The sequence below is a fragment of the Lepus europaeus genome, chromosome 5 (genome assembly GCF_033115175.1).
Source record: "Lepus europaeus isolate LE1 chromosome 5, mLepTim1.pri, whole genome shotgun sequence".
Lineage (NCBI taxonomy): Eukaryota > Metazoa > Chordata > Mammalia > Lagomorpha > Leporidae > Lepus > Lepus europaeus.
Genome location: NC_084831.1, coordinates 122,303,314 through 122,318,915, shown reverse-complemented (window position 1 = coordinate 122,318,915; position 15,602 = coordinate 122,303,314). Strand labels below are relative to the sequence as shown.

General features: G+C 45.2%; 1 protein-coding gene across 14 annotated transcripts in view; it reads left to right on the top strand.

The window, feature by feature from the left end:
• Positions 1–15,602, top strand: part of ARHGEF11 (Rho guanine nucleotide exchange factor 11) — a 124,294-nt gene that overhangs the window by 56,305 nt on the left and 52,387 nt on the right. For 13 of the 14 annotated variants that reach the window (XM_062192539.1, XM_062192538.1, XM_062192532.1 and 10 more), the window contains exons 2-3: positions 13,773–13,864; positions 14,810–14,908. In XM_062192539.1, the coding sequence (XP_062048523.1) occupies positions 13,773–13,864; positions 14,810–14,908 (191 nt within the window). Of the gene's footprint in view, positions 1–6,185; positions 6,249–13,772; positions 13,865–14,809; positions 14,909–15,602 lie in introns of all 14 variants that reach the window. The other variant, XM_062192540.1, reaches the window with a different exon arrangement.

Here is a 15,602-nt window from a genome sequence, read left to right as displayed (position 1 = left end):
ACGCTTAGGCCCTTCCCAGCCTTCTGTTATTATGCTTCCTGACATTGAAACGTTGCTTCAGTTCTTGCAGAGGCGTTTAAAAGGCCACTTAATTCTCACCGCTGCTCTCTGGGGCAGGTAGGGCAGGGCAGTGTGAATTATCCACATGTTTTAGGTAGAGAAACTGACACTCGGAAAATTTGAGTTTCCTAAGATCAATAAGTGCCTAATAAGTGGCAGCACCAGGATGGAACCTGCATCTTTTCCATTTAATCTCTTGTTACATTCCTGCTGTTGAATCCATCCCCTTTTCTCCCTTGTGTTACACTGGCAGCCTTCCCCGAGTTACTGTGTCCCCAGCCTGCGTCTGTGCCTCTCCTTCCACTGTTTCCTCCCCCTAGAAAGTCCTGCCACGGCAGAGCTACCCATCCGCAGCCCACCCTTCTTCCTCTTTCCAAATCCACTTAGCTACCAACATGCATGCATTTTCTTAGTGAATGCTTCACTGTTTTATGTACAAAATTGAATTTCTACAAATCTGGGAGAGTGAAGAATTTAGAAGCTTAACAGTTCTTACAGAAGGCTGATGTTACTCTCTGCTATATGTTTATGGAGAGGCTAACGCCTTCCTGCTTGCTTTAGTCTTTGTAAAAGCTGAAATTGTGAGTTTAATCCTGACTTATATTCATTATGGAAGTCACTCAAAACTTTAACTGCTTTGATGAATATATGCTTAATGATACTTTGATGTCTGAATTTCTATCACGTGTTACCTGATTATGTCTTCCAACACACATCTTTAAATATCTACTATATGCTCTGTTCTGGAGCTGCTTTGTGCTCTAGACAATGAAAGACATGAAGTTTATCTTTAAACAGGGAAGCAGATGTTAAGCTATCAAAAAAAGCACTGGGTCTGGTGTTGTGACACAGCAGGTTAAGCTGCTGCTTGAGTCCCAGCTGATCATCTTCTGATCCAACTTCCTGCTAATGTGCCTAGGAAAGCAGTGGAAGATGGCCCAAGTGCTTGGGTCTCTGCCACCCATGTGGGAGACCAAGATGGAGTTATTGGCTCCTGGCTTTGGCCCGGCCCAGTCTTGGCTGTTATGGCCATTTGAGGAGTAAGCCAGTGGATGGAAGATCTCTGTCTTTGTCTCTCTCTCCTTCTCTCTCTGTAGCTTTGCCTTTTAAATAAATAAATCTTGTGTTTTGGTTTTTTTTTTTTTTTTAAGATTTATTTAGTTATTTGAAAGGTGGAGTTATAGACAGAGAGACAGAAAGAACGATCTCCCCATCTGCTGGTTCACTCCCCAAATGTGAGTGAAATCCAGTGGCTGGAGCTGAGCCAGTCCAAAGCCAGGAGCTTATAATGGGTCTCCCACATGGGTGCAGGGGCCCAAGCACTTGGGCCATCCTCCATTGCTTTCCCAGGCCATCAGCAGAGAGCTGGATTGGAAGAGGAACAGCTGGACAGGAACCAGTGCCCATTTGGGATGCCAGTGCCACAGGTGGAGGCTTAGCCTATGCCACAGTGCCAGCCCCTAAATAAATCTTTTTAAAGAATGTACTCAACAATAATCTTTTACTGAGTGAGGCACTATGAGGGGAAACTCCAGTGTATCGAGACGTCAGAGAAGGCCTTCCTTGAGGAAGACACTTCAGCTGAACCCCCAAAGAGTGGGTATGGATTCACTTGGCTTAAGGCATGAGAGGAAAGCCCTTGGGGTTAAAGAAGTGAGCCAGGGGAGATGGACAAGAGGAAAAGTCTGAGAATAAGATGAAGGACTTGTGAGTCATGTTCAGGATTTGGAACCTAAGACAAGGACGGCAGGAAACCACTAAAGGTGTTATATCTTCTAATTTATCCTCTAATGATGAATGCTCTGGGGGTAGAGAATGAATGAAGACTGAAGGAGTTGAGGCTGGAGTAGATGTGATGGTGGAGAGAGGGAAAAGTAGGCAATCTGTAAATGTCGAAAGATCATATCAGTATGCGGAGGAGTTGATTAGATTTGTGGGGAGCTACCAAAGAGAGTTCTGATTTCCGGCATGAGCCACTGCATGGCACTGTTTGCTGAGGAGGAGGCATCTGACCAGAAGCAGGGCTGGGCTGGGGCTGGGGCTGGGGCGATGAGTTTCAGTCTGAATATTTTAGTGTTGAGTTGTGAGTGAAGGTAATTTCGTCCTTCCTGATCTGAGAATGGTGATATTATCCACATTTTTTAACTGGGAAACTGAGGCTAGGAGAGGTCAGGTGATTTGCCCAAGACTACATAACCAGGAAAAGGCTAAACCTGAGCTTGAGGCCAGTAGTTTGAGTCTCAAAGCTGTGCTTTTAAAATCGTACCTTGTAGCCTGTGTGCTAAGTATACAGTGTTGGGCCATGATAACCAATCCTGTCAACAAAGCAGCTCTCAGCCTTCCTCCTCTTCGACACATCTGTCTGCCGAGTTATCTGCCCTGAGAATTGTACTGTCCTGAAACCCCCTGTTCTCTAAGACATTTGTGCAAGGAAAAAGGAGAGCCTTCCTGGCCCTGCCCTACGTAAGATTCAAGCACTCGAGAGTCTGCCCGCCTTTCTGCATATTCTTCACACACTCATTCATTTTTTTAAGGATTTATTTATTTATTTGAAAGGCAGAGTTACGGAGAATGAGAGAGAGAGAGAGGTCTTCCATCCGCTGGTTCACTCCCCAAATGGCCGCAACAGCCAGAGATGGGCCAGTCTGAAGCCAGGAGCTTCTTCCGGGTCTCCCATGTAGGTGCAGAGAGCAAGGACTTGGGCATCTTCCACTGCCTTCCCAGGCCATAGCAGAGAGCTGGATCAGAAGTGGAGCAGCCGGAACTAGAACCGTTGCCCATATGGGATGCTGACACTGCAGGTGGTGGCTTTACCTGCTACGCCACGGCGCCAGCACTGTGCACTCATTCTAGTCCTGTTCCTCTCACCCCTGACATTTGTTAAGCAAAAGCCACCCATTGTGGACCTGGAAATGACACAGAAAAAGCACAGTAAAGCCATTTGCATAGGACTTTACACTTTCAAAGCACTTAACAAATATTGCCTCTTGGTGCTCACATCAGCTCTAGAGAGGAGAAAGCACACAGATACTCCCTTGGCCAGTGATTTTAGAGTGAGTACCCACTATGCACTTGGGCAGTGTGCTGGAACTTGGCTGCTGCTATGAGGATAAAAGACACAGTCCTTATTATCAGGGGCTTGAAGTCTAAAAGGGAAGACAGAAAGCAGATGATAGAATACACATTCATTTTATAGGTGAGAAAGCTGATAATAGTCTCAGAAGTTAAGGAACTTATTCTGAGAGTTTCTCAAAGTTCTGGAATTCTGAATAAGGAACCAGTTGGGGGATCCTTATTAAAATAAAAATAAAGTCTGCACTGTAGACCTGCTGAATCCCTGGAAGGTGGGACCTCAGGTGATTCACCTGCTGCTCAGTGCTAGTCAGAGATCCAATTCAATGAACGTTTTCTGGCTCCACAGCCAAAGGCTTTTCTACCCCATTTGTCCCCTAGTTTTAGAGATGAAAGAGCTGACATTCATGACCAAGCATCTCTCCTCACACCTTTACTGTAGGATGTGTAGGCCAAGGAAGCTTTGTTTGTCAGCCTCAGACCAGGGGGAAATTTCTGCCTGAAGGCAGAATCCTTGGAAAGTGAGGGTGTGGAGAGACTGCTCAGAGCTCCACCCCAAGAGATAAGAGAAGCTAACCTGTAGACCAGGTCAGGGTTCAGAGGGCGTGGACTCTATCTGGAGCTAAGGTCCTGGCACCCGTGACTCTTTGCAGGTTTGCTTACTGCTGGCTTTGGGGAGGGCTCACAAATATTACTTTGCCCCAGACTCAAGAAGGCTTAGCTCAGACTACATGTAGTGAGAGTGTGCCTTTTTACCTGTCTGTGTCTGTCATGTATGTGTGTGCTGTATACTTTACACCCATATACAGTATATGTGTTTGTTATCTTTATGGTATTTATGTGTATACATACAGTATAAAAAGTAAAAACATGTTATCTTTGCATAATATGTCATGCATGTATATATGTATGTGCACACATGTGATATCTATATTTGTATGTATATTCGTATGCATGCATGTAAAAGAGAAAATAGGGTCAGTAGATCTACATATGGCCACAGATCATATAACTGTTTTAGGAGCACAGACCTTGAAGCCAGACCCAGCTTGATGTCTCAATTTCATTTATCTAACTTCTATTCACTCATCTGAAAATGGGAGTGTGCTACCTACCTTGGCAGGCATTTGAATGGTCAAAATGAGATAGTATTAGGTGAGATTCCCAGCGCAGTGCCTGATAGGTAGGAAGAACTTTATCATAATAACATAGCATAGGTCTTTGAAGTGTTTTTTGTTATTTTTTGTTTTGTTTTGTTTTTTGTTTTGACAGAGTTAGAGAGACAGAGAGAAAAGTCTTCCTTTTTCCGTTGGTCCACCCCCAAATGGCCGCTATGGCCGGCATGCTGCGCCGATCCGAAGCCAGGAGCCAGGTGCTTCCTCCTGATCTCCCATGCGGGTGCAGGGCCCAAGCACTTGGGCCATCCTGCACTGCCTTCCCAGGCCACAGCAGAGAGCTGGACTGGAAGAGGAGCAACTGGGACCAGAACTCGGTGCCCCAACCGGGACTAGAACCCGGTGTGCCGGCGCCGCAAGCGGAGGATTAGCCTAGTGAGCCGCGGCGCAGGCTTGAAGTGTTGTCCTCATTAACACATTTGCGCTGGGCTGTGGGTAAGAGTGAAGAGACTGGGCACCCCTCATGAACAGGAAGAAAGATGTGATGTTGCTTATCATTGTTTCTATAAACTCCAGGAGCCAATTCTCATTGACCACCTTGACTTCAAACTCCTGTACCTTTTAGGGGTCTGAGAGAAGCAACAAAGAGTGTCAGGTGTGGGCAGTGGTGACGGCACAGATAAGACTTGTGCCCATCTGGAGGCTGACCCTAGCCAGGTCTCACTGATTGACCATTGCTGAGTGAGGCCATAAACCCAACCGTGCCAGAACTTCTGCCTTTAAATAGGAACCAGAAATCTGTTTTTTAATGTGAAATTTCCTAGCAACACAATAGTACACACACATGCTTAATACAAACACATATCAGCAGGGGCCATCATTGTGGTATAGCAGGTTGAGTTGCTGCCTGTGATGCCAGCATCCCTATGGGTGCCAGTTTGAGTCCTGGCTGCTCCACCCTTCTATCCAGCTCCCTGCTAATGCACTTGGGAAAGCAGCAGAAGATGACGTGAGTTGTTAGGCCTTTGCTATCTACGTGGGAGATTTGGATGGAGTTCCAGGCTTCTGGCTTCTGCCTGACCCAACCCTGGCTGTTGTGGCTGTTTAGGGAATGAGCCAGCAGCGGAAGATGTTTGTGTGTGTGTGCATGTGTGTGTATCTCCTCTATCCCCTCCATCTCTTTGTAACTCTGCCTTTCAAATGCATAAGTAAAAAAAAATTATGTATATGTATAAGTAAATCTTTTTATGTGTATACATACACATACACACACAAACACACCATAAGCCAACAAAGAGGATGGCCTCTCTGCAAGGTCTCCAAGTATTTCCTTGATGTATTCCCCCATCCTGTAGGCTGGGAGGAGGAGAGTGTTCTCACCACACGTTAGCACCTGCTGTGTCCACACTGTGACTTTGCCCTCTAGCACACTGGACAGTAGGGGCCCTGGAGGAGGGACAAGCTTGTGTCAGAGTGTGTGCTGCACCACAAAGAAGAGGAGGAGGAAGCTGGAGGATTTCAGTGAGTTACTTCATGGACATTATAAGTGATAAAAAGCAAAGTACAAAGGGAGGAGGAAGAAGCTGGAGGATTTCAGTGAGTTACTTCATGGACATTATAAGTGATAAAAAGCAAAGTACAAAGGGAGTGCAAAACTACCTGTTACGTAAGCAAGAAAGGAAAATGAACATATGGAAAAGGAAACCAAAAGTGAATGAAAATGGTTATTTGGGGGAGGAATAGGGTGAAGAGATATGGACACTTCTGAATATACTTCGAAATTTTCATTATGAATTTTCAGTGAGGCAGGTGTCTGACATACTCAAAAAATAAATAAGCCTGAAAAAAGAAAACCCTATAATTATACAGAGAAGCCTAAATATATTTCAAATTTATAACATTAAAAAATAAGTAATCCAAAGTAACTTTCGTTTACAGTACTGACTTGTTCCTGTGATTTGTCTAAGCACAAAAGGAGTTGCAAGGAAACCTTGAACTTAAGTAAGTTTGTTGTTGCTAATGATATTGGTGTAGCAACTCCAGAAATTATCTTGTCTGTATTACACAGTAGAGCAAAGGAGCAAACATATTGTTATTGTTGGGAAGCAGGGTTCTCACTGTGAGAAAAGAGAACATAAAGAATGGAAAGGGAAAGGTGAGAAAATCTGTTGTGTTCAAATTGGAGATAAGTGTGAAGTCAAAATTCATAGTAAGTATTTTCTATCTCTGTCCACTGAGCCTTAGCAGCCAGAAGTTGTTTCAAAACACATTTCTTTCTAAAAGGAACCAGGATGCCTTAGAGAAGTATTTGATGATAGGTCTGGCAGAAGGAAAGTACAAGGTGAGCCTGAGGTATCTTTTTGTGCCAAAAAGCAAGGACTTGATCAAAGACAGATGGTAATAAATTAAAAGGACACAGATGTTGGCTTACAGAAGATCCCCTGGCCAAATTGGGACATTTGAACCTTCTTCCTTAAAAAAAAAAAAAAAAAAAAAAAAGAAGAAGAAGAAGAAGTTCATTTGAGAGAGAGAACACAGGGAAGGACAGATAGAGCTACCATGTGCTGGTTCACTCTCCCAAATGCCTACAACAGCTGAGAGGGCCAAAGCCAGGTCCTGGAACTCAATCCAGGTCTCCCATTTGAGTGGCAGGAACCCAGTCATTTCAGCCGTCATCACTGCCTCCAAAGGTCTGCATTAGCAGGGAGCTGCAGTCAGGCCTCAAACCAGTCTCTCTGATGTTGCAGACGTTAGGTGTTGCAGACATGTTGTAACATGATGTTGCAGACATCCTATCATGGTTCAACTGCTGGGCCAAACACCTGCTCTTAACTTTTTAAAAAAAATAATCAATTATAGTACAGTACTTTGATGGGAAAAGGGACTGTGAGTTTGTAACACTACTCAGAAAAGCGATGAGATGACTTCTCTTTACAAAAGAATACCTGCAGATAGATTTAGAAGGAATGATGGAATTAGCAGATTTCCATTTGCCATCGTCAGTGCAGAGAGTAGTCCAGGCAAGGATCAGCAGTGCATATTGAAACTACTGAGTTGGAGAAGAGGCTATTATACAGTCTCAAAATATCACCCCCACAGATTTTCATTAATTCAAATGGGAAAATAGCATTGAGAAGTCTCAGGATCACCACCTAAGTAATCAGTCCTAGCATCGTCCTCACAGGGCAGCTAGACATACCACTTATATAAGTCTTTTAAAATGTTCCACCTGGAGGCTGGTGCTGTGGCATAGTGAGCTAAGCTTCTGCCTGTGGCGCCAGAATCCCATATGGGTGCCAGTTCAAGTCCCGGCTGCTCCACTTCCAACCCAGCTTTCTGCTATGGCCTGGGAAAGCAGTTGAAGATGGCCCAAGTGCTTGGGCCCCTGCACCCATGTGGGAGACCTGGAAAAACCTCCTGGCTCCTGGCTTCAGATCAGCTCAGCTCCGGCCGTTGCGGCCATCTGGGGAGTGAACCAGAGGGTGTAAGAGTTCTCTCTGTCTCTCCCTCTCTCTGTAACTCCACCTTTCAAATAAATAAAAGAAAAAAAAAATCTTTAAAATGTTCCACCTGAATCTCATTGTGATGTAACGTCAGATTCAGAGTGTAAGCCATTGAACAAGACAACTGTCAGTTGAATGTCACTGTTGTGAGAGGCCAAAAAGAGTGACATGACAGAAGTACAATTTGAGATCTTTGACCTTGATTAGGACCTGGATTGAGGCATTTGGGGAACAGATAAAAAGAATATTAAGAAGACAGCTGGGGAAATTTGAATATGTGCTGTATATTAGAAAATATTTTATCAAAGTGAAACTCACTAGAGATTTTGAAGGTTTCACCAGAATATAACAATAAATGATGTGGTATATATGCTAATTACCCTTATTTGAACATTACACAATGTATACATGGGTGTGAAAAAATCACATTGTGTATCCATAAACTTAGACAATTATGTGTCAAAAATAAAACTAATAAAGTTAAGCTCATTGGGCATGTCAGTGGCCTTATGGTTATGTAGGAGAATTTCAAGGTCCTTAGGTGATATATGCTAAAGTGTTTAGGGGTAGAATGTCATGATGTCTGCCGATTTCAAAGGAGAACAAAATGTGTACACTAAGACGAAACAAAGGTGTCAGTGTTAATTGGTGAGTCTGGATGAAGGGCGTGTGGATGCTTCTCATGCTGCTCTTTCAACTTTGGTGGTTTGAAATTTTTCCAAATTAAATGTTGGGGTAAGTAAAACGTAGGCTGCAGTGTCCAGGGGTAGCTTCATGGAGTCAGTGCCATTTGACCAGGACCTTGAAAAAGGAGTAAGAGATGGATAGAGAGGAAAGGGGATGGAGGCCAACACAAGTCAGGCAGGAATGAGTGAAGCATCTCTTAGGATCCAGAAGAGGTAGGTAAAAGCAGATACAGTCTAAGCGGTATCTTTGAATCCACATGGTAAAAGGTCTTTAACATTGAGCTGTTACCTGTACATCTGATTGTATAGATAATAAGGAGAGAAATCATAGGAGTTTTTGGGGGGTAAGTGATGGGGAGTAATATTCAGAGAAATTATCCTGTGGGGTGGCATGCTGGACAGACTGGAGAATGGAACTGTATTTTTCAGTGGTCCAGGCTTGAGGCAGTGGACTTACAGCTAAAAATGATGTGTGTCAATGTAAGGAAAGGAGCAGCCTGGGAAAGGTTACCAGGGACCAGCAATCTCTTTAGCTACTTGGATAGGGGAGATAACCAAGAAATTGAATCAGAAAGTCTGTCTCAGTGGAGTCATTCAGAGAGCACAAATTCAGGAGGGAAATGCTCCACTCTCCAGAGCCGTCTCTGTGCCCCCAGGTTAGACTGAGTGGAATCTGAACCCTGCTAACAAATCTTGATGGAAAGTAGGCGGGGCCACTATTAAAGTCTTTCCCTGACTGCCTGCTCCACTTCATGCCAGACTACCTTCCTCTCTCTTTTCTCCTCCCTGTCTCTCAGATTTTAACCTTCCAAGGTCTCCCTCCCAGCTCAAAATCCAGTGACTCAGTACTCTGCTCATTTTTCCCATGCCTTCTTGTAGGTATTTCTTCCTCCCCTGGTTCTGTGAGTTTTTTGTTGTTTTTTTTTTTTTCCTTAAGCTCTCAGAAAAATTTTTTCCTTTAAGTGCTCAGAGAGAAAAATTTTTGAATCTGTTTCAGTTAATTCTGTTTCAGTCTGTTTGTTCCCCATCATCCCTGCCTAAACCTGTTTGGTTTTTTTTTTTTTGTTTTTTTTGTTTTTTGTTTTTTTTGTTTTTTGTTTTTTGTTAAAGAGGAATTTTCAGTAGCCAATGAAATGATGTTTGTCCATGATCCTAACAGTCCTCTCAGTTAGGTACTGGGCCTTTGCCTCATTTGCCATTGGTTGTGTGGAACTGCCCGCATCCCAGCTCAAATGCAAACCCAACCTGGTTAAGAGTTAACCCGGTTAAGAATGCACCTTCTAGGCTTTAATATGGGGTCAGCTTCCTGCCAAGGTCAAGAAGAAGGCAAGACAGAAGCCCGAGGCGTCCCCAGTTACAGTGGGCTTTCTCTTGAGGTAGTATAGAGGGAGAGTTCAATATGAGTGTGGGTTTCCCTGGTGACAGGGTGTTGTAGATACAACCAAAGACAGTATTTGAGAGTTGGAACAAAAGACCTGTGAGGGCCCCTGCTGTGAATCCCTCCCTGACCTGGAGGGTTGTTGCCACTAAGTGTTTATGCAAACATCTGTGTTTTCCTCATTCATCAGCTGCACAGTGTGCAGTGCATTTCTGTCTCCCCTATGCCTGACAGTGGCCAGAGTAGCACTGCCCCGTAGGACTTTCTGCAGTGACGGAAGTGCCCTGTTTGGCACTAGGCACTAGCCATCGGCACCTGCTAAGCACTTGAAATATGACTGGTATAACTAAGAAACTGAAGTTTAAATTGTGCATAAGTTTTTTTAATGTATGTATTAGCACAGGTCTAGATTCTAGAATGTAAGTTATTCAAAGGTGAATTAAGCAGAATCTTTACCCTGAGTGGGGAAGAGGGCAGTAAACAGGTAATTTCTCAATAGGGCAATTTGAAAGAAAGCCAGAAGTTGTCACTTCTGGAAGTTTACTTTCTCCTCTGGCTTATAGGTACAGTAATAGGGAATAGAGTGCAAAGAACATCTACAATAAAGGAGCAGTGTAGGCAAAGGCACAGCCAGAAACTGTAGCAAGTGAAAGGAGAGCAGTAGAAAGCAAAGACCAAGAACAGCACTGAGCACCTGCTATTTGGGACTCTGGGAACAAGGACCAGAAAGCCCATCCCTGCCTTCCTGGGCCTTCCAGCCTTGCCTGTGCAGCTTTACAGATATGTGAACAAAGAGTGCCACTGGGTATTCGTGCTGCAGGAAAGCTAAGTCCTGGAAGCTGTGGAAGACCTCAGAGGGGCACTTAGTTAAAGGCTGAGCTTGAAGACAGGGCACCTAAAATGTTGTAAGCAGTGAAGTGACCTGGGTATGTTTGCATTTTGGTAAGCTGCCTGCAGTGCTGTGGCCAGTTTCCACCTCTGGGTCCTTCATAGCTCTGCTGTGGTTTTTCTTTTGAACCAACCATCTACAGTGTCTTGTCTGGTTTATGTCGTGTTTTGTTTTTCTTTCCTTTTCTTTCTCCTCCCCTGCACCGCTTTCTCCTGGGCCCTACGTTCTCTTCTTCCTTGATGTCCTTCTCTGTCTGACCCAAAGATCAGCCAGTAAAAAGCAGACTCACCTGTCCAGGTAAGAGGAGTGCCACAGTGAAGGGGGAAGATGACCCCTTTCTTTACATTTCAAAGTTATTTCTCTGTTCTTTGAGTCAATGGTACCTTTATGTGTCTCAGAATTTAAGGAGTGCAAAAGAGAATGTAGCGAAAGTCTCCATGTCTCAGCCACTCTGTCATCCTCCTCAGAGATACCAATATTAGGTGTTTATTTTATGCCCTTCCAGAGATACTGTAGGTGTTTTTCATGCATAAACAAATATATAGCATGTATATCATAAATAATTCTTTCTGTCTTTTACCTTTATTTCCCCTTTACTTGCCCACGAAATTCTGTGTCTTGCTTTTTTTAATTAATAACATTTGGACTTTATTCCTTATTGTATATAAAAAGCCTCCTCGTTCTTTTATAGCACCATGTTCTGTGTCATTATATTGATAGACAGTAATTGATTTAGCCAATCTCCCACTGGGAACACTTGCATTTTTTTCTAATATTTTGCCATTATGCACAGTGCTTCCATGACTACTGCTTAGTCATTTGCAGGAGACAGGAAAGGAATTGTCCCTTTCTGAGGGGCAGCAGCTGTTGATAGGGGAACTGGCAACTTGTATGATTTTCAAAAAAGGAGGGCCATAACAGTAATTTGTATTTCTTCTGTTCTCGTGCAGGTCCCAGTTAAAGATGGGGCAAGCAATAAATCTTGGGATGGGTAATCAGTGGTACTTTGAGGTTTTAGGATCTCTAGTTGCTTTTTTTATTTTTTTGTAAGATTTATTTATTTATTTGAAAGAGTGGCAGAGAGAGAAGGAGAGACAGAGAGAGAAAGATCTTTCATCCTCTGGTTCACTCTCTAAATGGCCACAACGACCAAGGCTGGATCAGGCCAAAGGCAGGAGCCCAAGGACCTGGGCCATCCTCTGCTGCTTTCCAAGGCACATTAGCAGGGAGCTGGATTGGAAGTGGAACAGCCAGGACTCGAACCAGCACTCATATTAGATGCCGGTGTTGCAGGCCATGGCTTGAACCCACTGCACTCAGCACCAGCCCCTCTTTTTGCTTTTGTTTTTGTTTTAAGATTTATTTATTTATTTATTTGAAAGGCAGAGTTACAGAGAGGCAGAAAGAAAGAGAGATCTTCCATCAGCTGTTCACTCCCCAAATGGCTGCAATGGCCAGAGCTGGGCCAATCCAAAGCCAAGATCCAGGAGTTTCTTCCAGGTCTCCCACGTGGGTGCAGGGGTGCAAGCACTTAGGCCATCCTCTGATGCTTCCCCAGGCCATTAGTAGGGAGCTGGATGGGAAGTAGAACAGCCGGGACTCAAACCAGAGCACATGTGGGATGCTGGCATGGCTGACAGCGGCTTTATCTGCTGTGCCACAGTGCCAGCCCCTACTGGTTCACTCTTGAAATGGCTACAGTGACCAGGGCCAGGCCAGGCTGAAGCCAGGAACCCAAAGCTCTTTCCATGTCTCCCACATGAGTCCTGGGACCCAAGCACTCGGAGCATCCTCCACTGCTTTCCCAGGCACATTGGCAGGGAGCTGGATCAGAAGTGGAGCAACAGGGTCTCAAACCAGCACCCATATGAAATACTGGCATAGCTGAAGACTTTACCCACTACATCACAATGCTGGCCTGAGGATCTCTAGTTTCTAAGCAAGGCACCTCAACTGACTGTGGGAATGGGGCTGAATATGGAGTTGGGGAACGGTGCCATGGCTCACTTGGTTAATCCTCCGCCTGTGGTGCCGGCATCCCATATTGGCGCCGGTTCTAGTCCTGGTTGCTCCTCTTCCAGTCCAGCTCTCTGCTGTGGCCCAGGAAGGCAGTGGAGGATGGCCTGAGTGTTTGGGCCCCTGCACCCGCATGCGAGACCAGGAGGAAGCACCTGGCTACTGGCTTCGGATCGGCGCAGCGTGCCAGCCATGACAGCCATTTGGGGGGTGAACCAACGGAAGAAAGACCTTTCTCTCTGTCTCTCTCTCTCACTATCTAACTGTCTAACTCTGCCTGTCAAATATATATACATACATACACACACACACACACACACATATATATAAAATAAAAAATATGGAGTTGGAATACCATAACAGACCAGATGCCTGTTCCCCCTTGGCACCCAAAAAGAAATGGAACTTTCAGAGACTTGAGCCATTGCCCTGTGATTTCTTTCTAGAAAAGTATATAAGTTGCCATTTTCCCAGCAGGTTAGTACTAGATGCCCAGTTACACTCCTGGAGAACACTATTTTGGAAAGGTAGAGCTTTGGAGGGCCAATGAGGTAAAAATGGGGCACTTTTCTCTGCCATAGCCACTGCAGTCCTCTGCTGTGTGCACGCGAGCTTCTTGTATGTGTTTGACCCACCATGTCCTTCCCTCCAGTATCCCCTTGCTTTGCAACTCATCACCTAAAACTAACTAGCTGTTTTTTCCCTTTTTCTTGCATTCATTTATCTGCTGCTCCGTCTGTTCCATCAGCCCCCTTGCAACCTGGTAAGAGCCAACAAGCCTGCATATACTGCGCTTCCCCTTCTTGCTGCTGTTTCTTTGTTGCCTGACTCCGGGAAGGGCTATTTCCCGTCACATCCTGCTGGCTATTAAACTAATCATGCTTGCTCTGCCAGTGAGGTGGTATTGCCGGTAGTGTAGACATGGCTAGTCTGCCCCAGGTTGAGAAGTTACAGGGTGGGGGAATCAAACTCAGGGCCCCTTTTGACAGAGCCTCTTCGCGCTACAAGGCTGTTCCCTCCCTGCTCAGCTCATTGGTGTAATTCCTTCCCCAGGTTAAGCAGCCTGTCTTCTCTGGGAGATTCTGCACCTGAACGCAAGTCCCCTTCCCACCATCGCCAGCCCTCTGACGCCTCGGAGACAGCAGGTAACCTTGAGCGTTCACACATGAGGCCAGACCTGTGGGTACCCCGAATGCAAAACCGCTTAGCCTTTATGTTGAGCACATGACATGTGTTACACGTTTTACATAAACTGCATCCTTATATCAAGTGTGCAAAGTATGTTTTGTGATCCTTAATTTACAGACGAGGAACCTGAGGCGTAGAGGGCTAAGTCACTTGGCCAAGTGCACAGGTTTGTCAGGCACAGAATCAGGACTTGAAACCAGCTGAGTGATGCATGCTGTAACCATCGCAGGATGCAGCCGCACAGCCTCACACACACACAGAGCGGGCAGACCCTCGTAGTCATGGCTTGTTTCTTTCTGTCTGTGTTTTTTAAAGACCTAGGTATGGATGTTCATGTGAGTAAAAAGGTTTTCTCTAGTCGTTTATCATTCTTTTGATTTGGCAGGGATCAAGCTCTTAGTCACTCTGTGGGAGTTATCCAGCTCTACAAGAAAGAGTCAACAAACGTTACTGTCTTTCTTGTCACGTTCGTTAGCTGTAACTTGGCCTAAAACTTTCAGTCTCATTTGGGCTTCAGTCTCGGGGCGAACTTAACTGTAATACAACTATTGGCCTTCAGAACGTAGCTAAATTTGGCCCTGCCTTTTCCTAGACCAATCTCATCCAAACCAACCAAAAAGGTCAAACATACATAAGAGAAACAAGCATCTCAGCATTGCAGGGAAGGGTCGTTTCCTGTAGAGAGTACAAAGTAGGTTGCAGGTTTTGCCAGTCACTGACGTAGTCAGGTCACTGCAGTACTGTGCTTGAACAAGAAAAGCAAGGGAGCTTTGGCTAGTCTGGAAATGCTTCTCGGGGAAGAAGCTGATTGGGGCTTTCCTGGGTTGGTCTTGGCTTACATGCACTGACTGTCCAGTGACTCTGCCTGCTGAACGTGCTTCTCTCTTCTCACCTCCTTCCAGGTCTTGTCCAACGCTGTGTCATCATCCAAAAGGACCAGCATGGCTTCGGCTTCACTGTCAGTGGGGATCGCATCGTTCTGGTGCAGTCTGTGCGGCCTGGTGAGTGCTGCCTGCCTCCGGCCTGCCCTGCGCTTACGTGGTAGTGCTGCGTGGCTTGGAGACTGCTTTCCTAGAGCTCCTAGGGAGTTCGTGGCAGGATGAAAGAACTACTGAAGGACTGGTTCCCACAGACATCTGGGGAAAGCTTGACAATGCAAAGTCACTAGGCCAAATTTCTGGGGACCACACCACATGCTGGCTTCCGTAGTTGGTACGCATAAAACTGGCAGAACAGCTCTCGGATCACTGGGCAGGGGCCTGACTGCCGTGGGAGGAAGCGCGTTCGGACTGGGTTAGAAGATGCTGGGTAGGATTCTGGGATGCTAGGTATGAAGGTAGGTCTTCGTGCCTACCTTCATGGTGCCTGGCTAGGGCACAGGCGTCCACTTTGTGCAGAGTTCTACAATTGAGACAGGCACAGTGGCCCGAATGGGTCTAGAACACATTTGCAGATGCAAGTAACACTAATAAACTACCAAACAATAAATTGCATGTGTCAGATATTACTTTGGAGGCAATGGTGTTTGGAAGTTTGTTTGAGTGGTTTGTTATTTGCCTTCCAGTCAGTTTGGGAAGCCCTTAGAAGAAATAGAACTTTGAAAACAGTTTGAAGGATAGAAATTAAACACAGATCAACAAGTTGAAATTGGTGAGGAGGGAGTGAAGAGGGAGAAGGTTTCACAAGTAGGTCCAT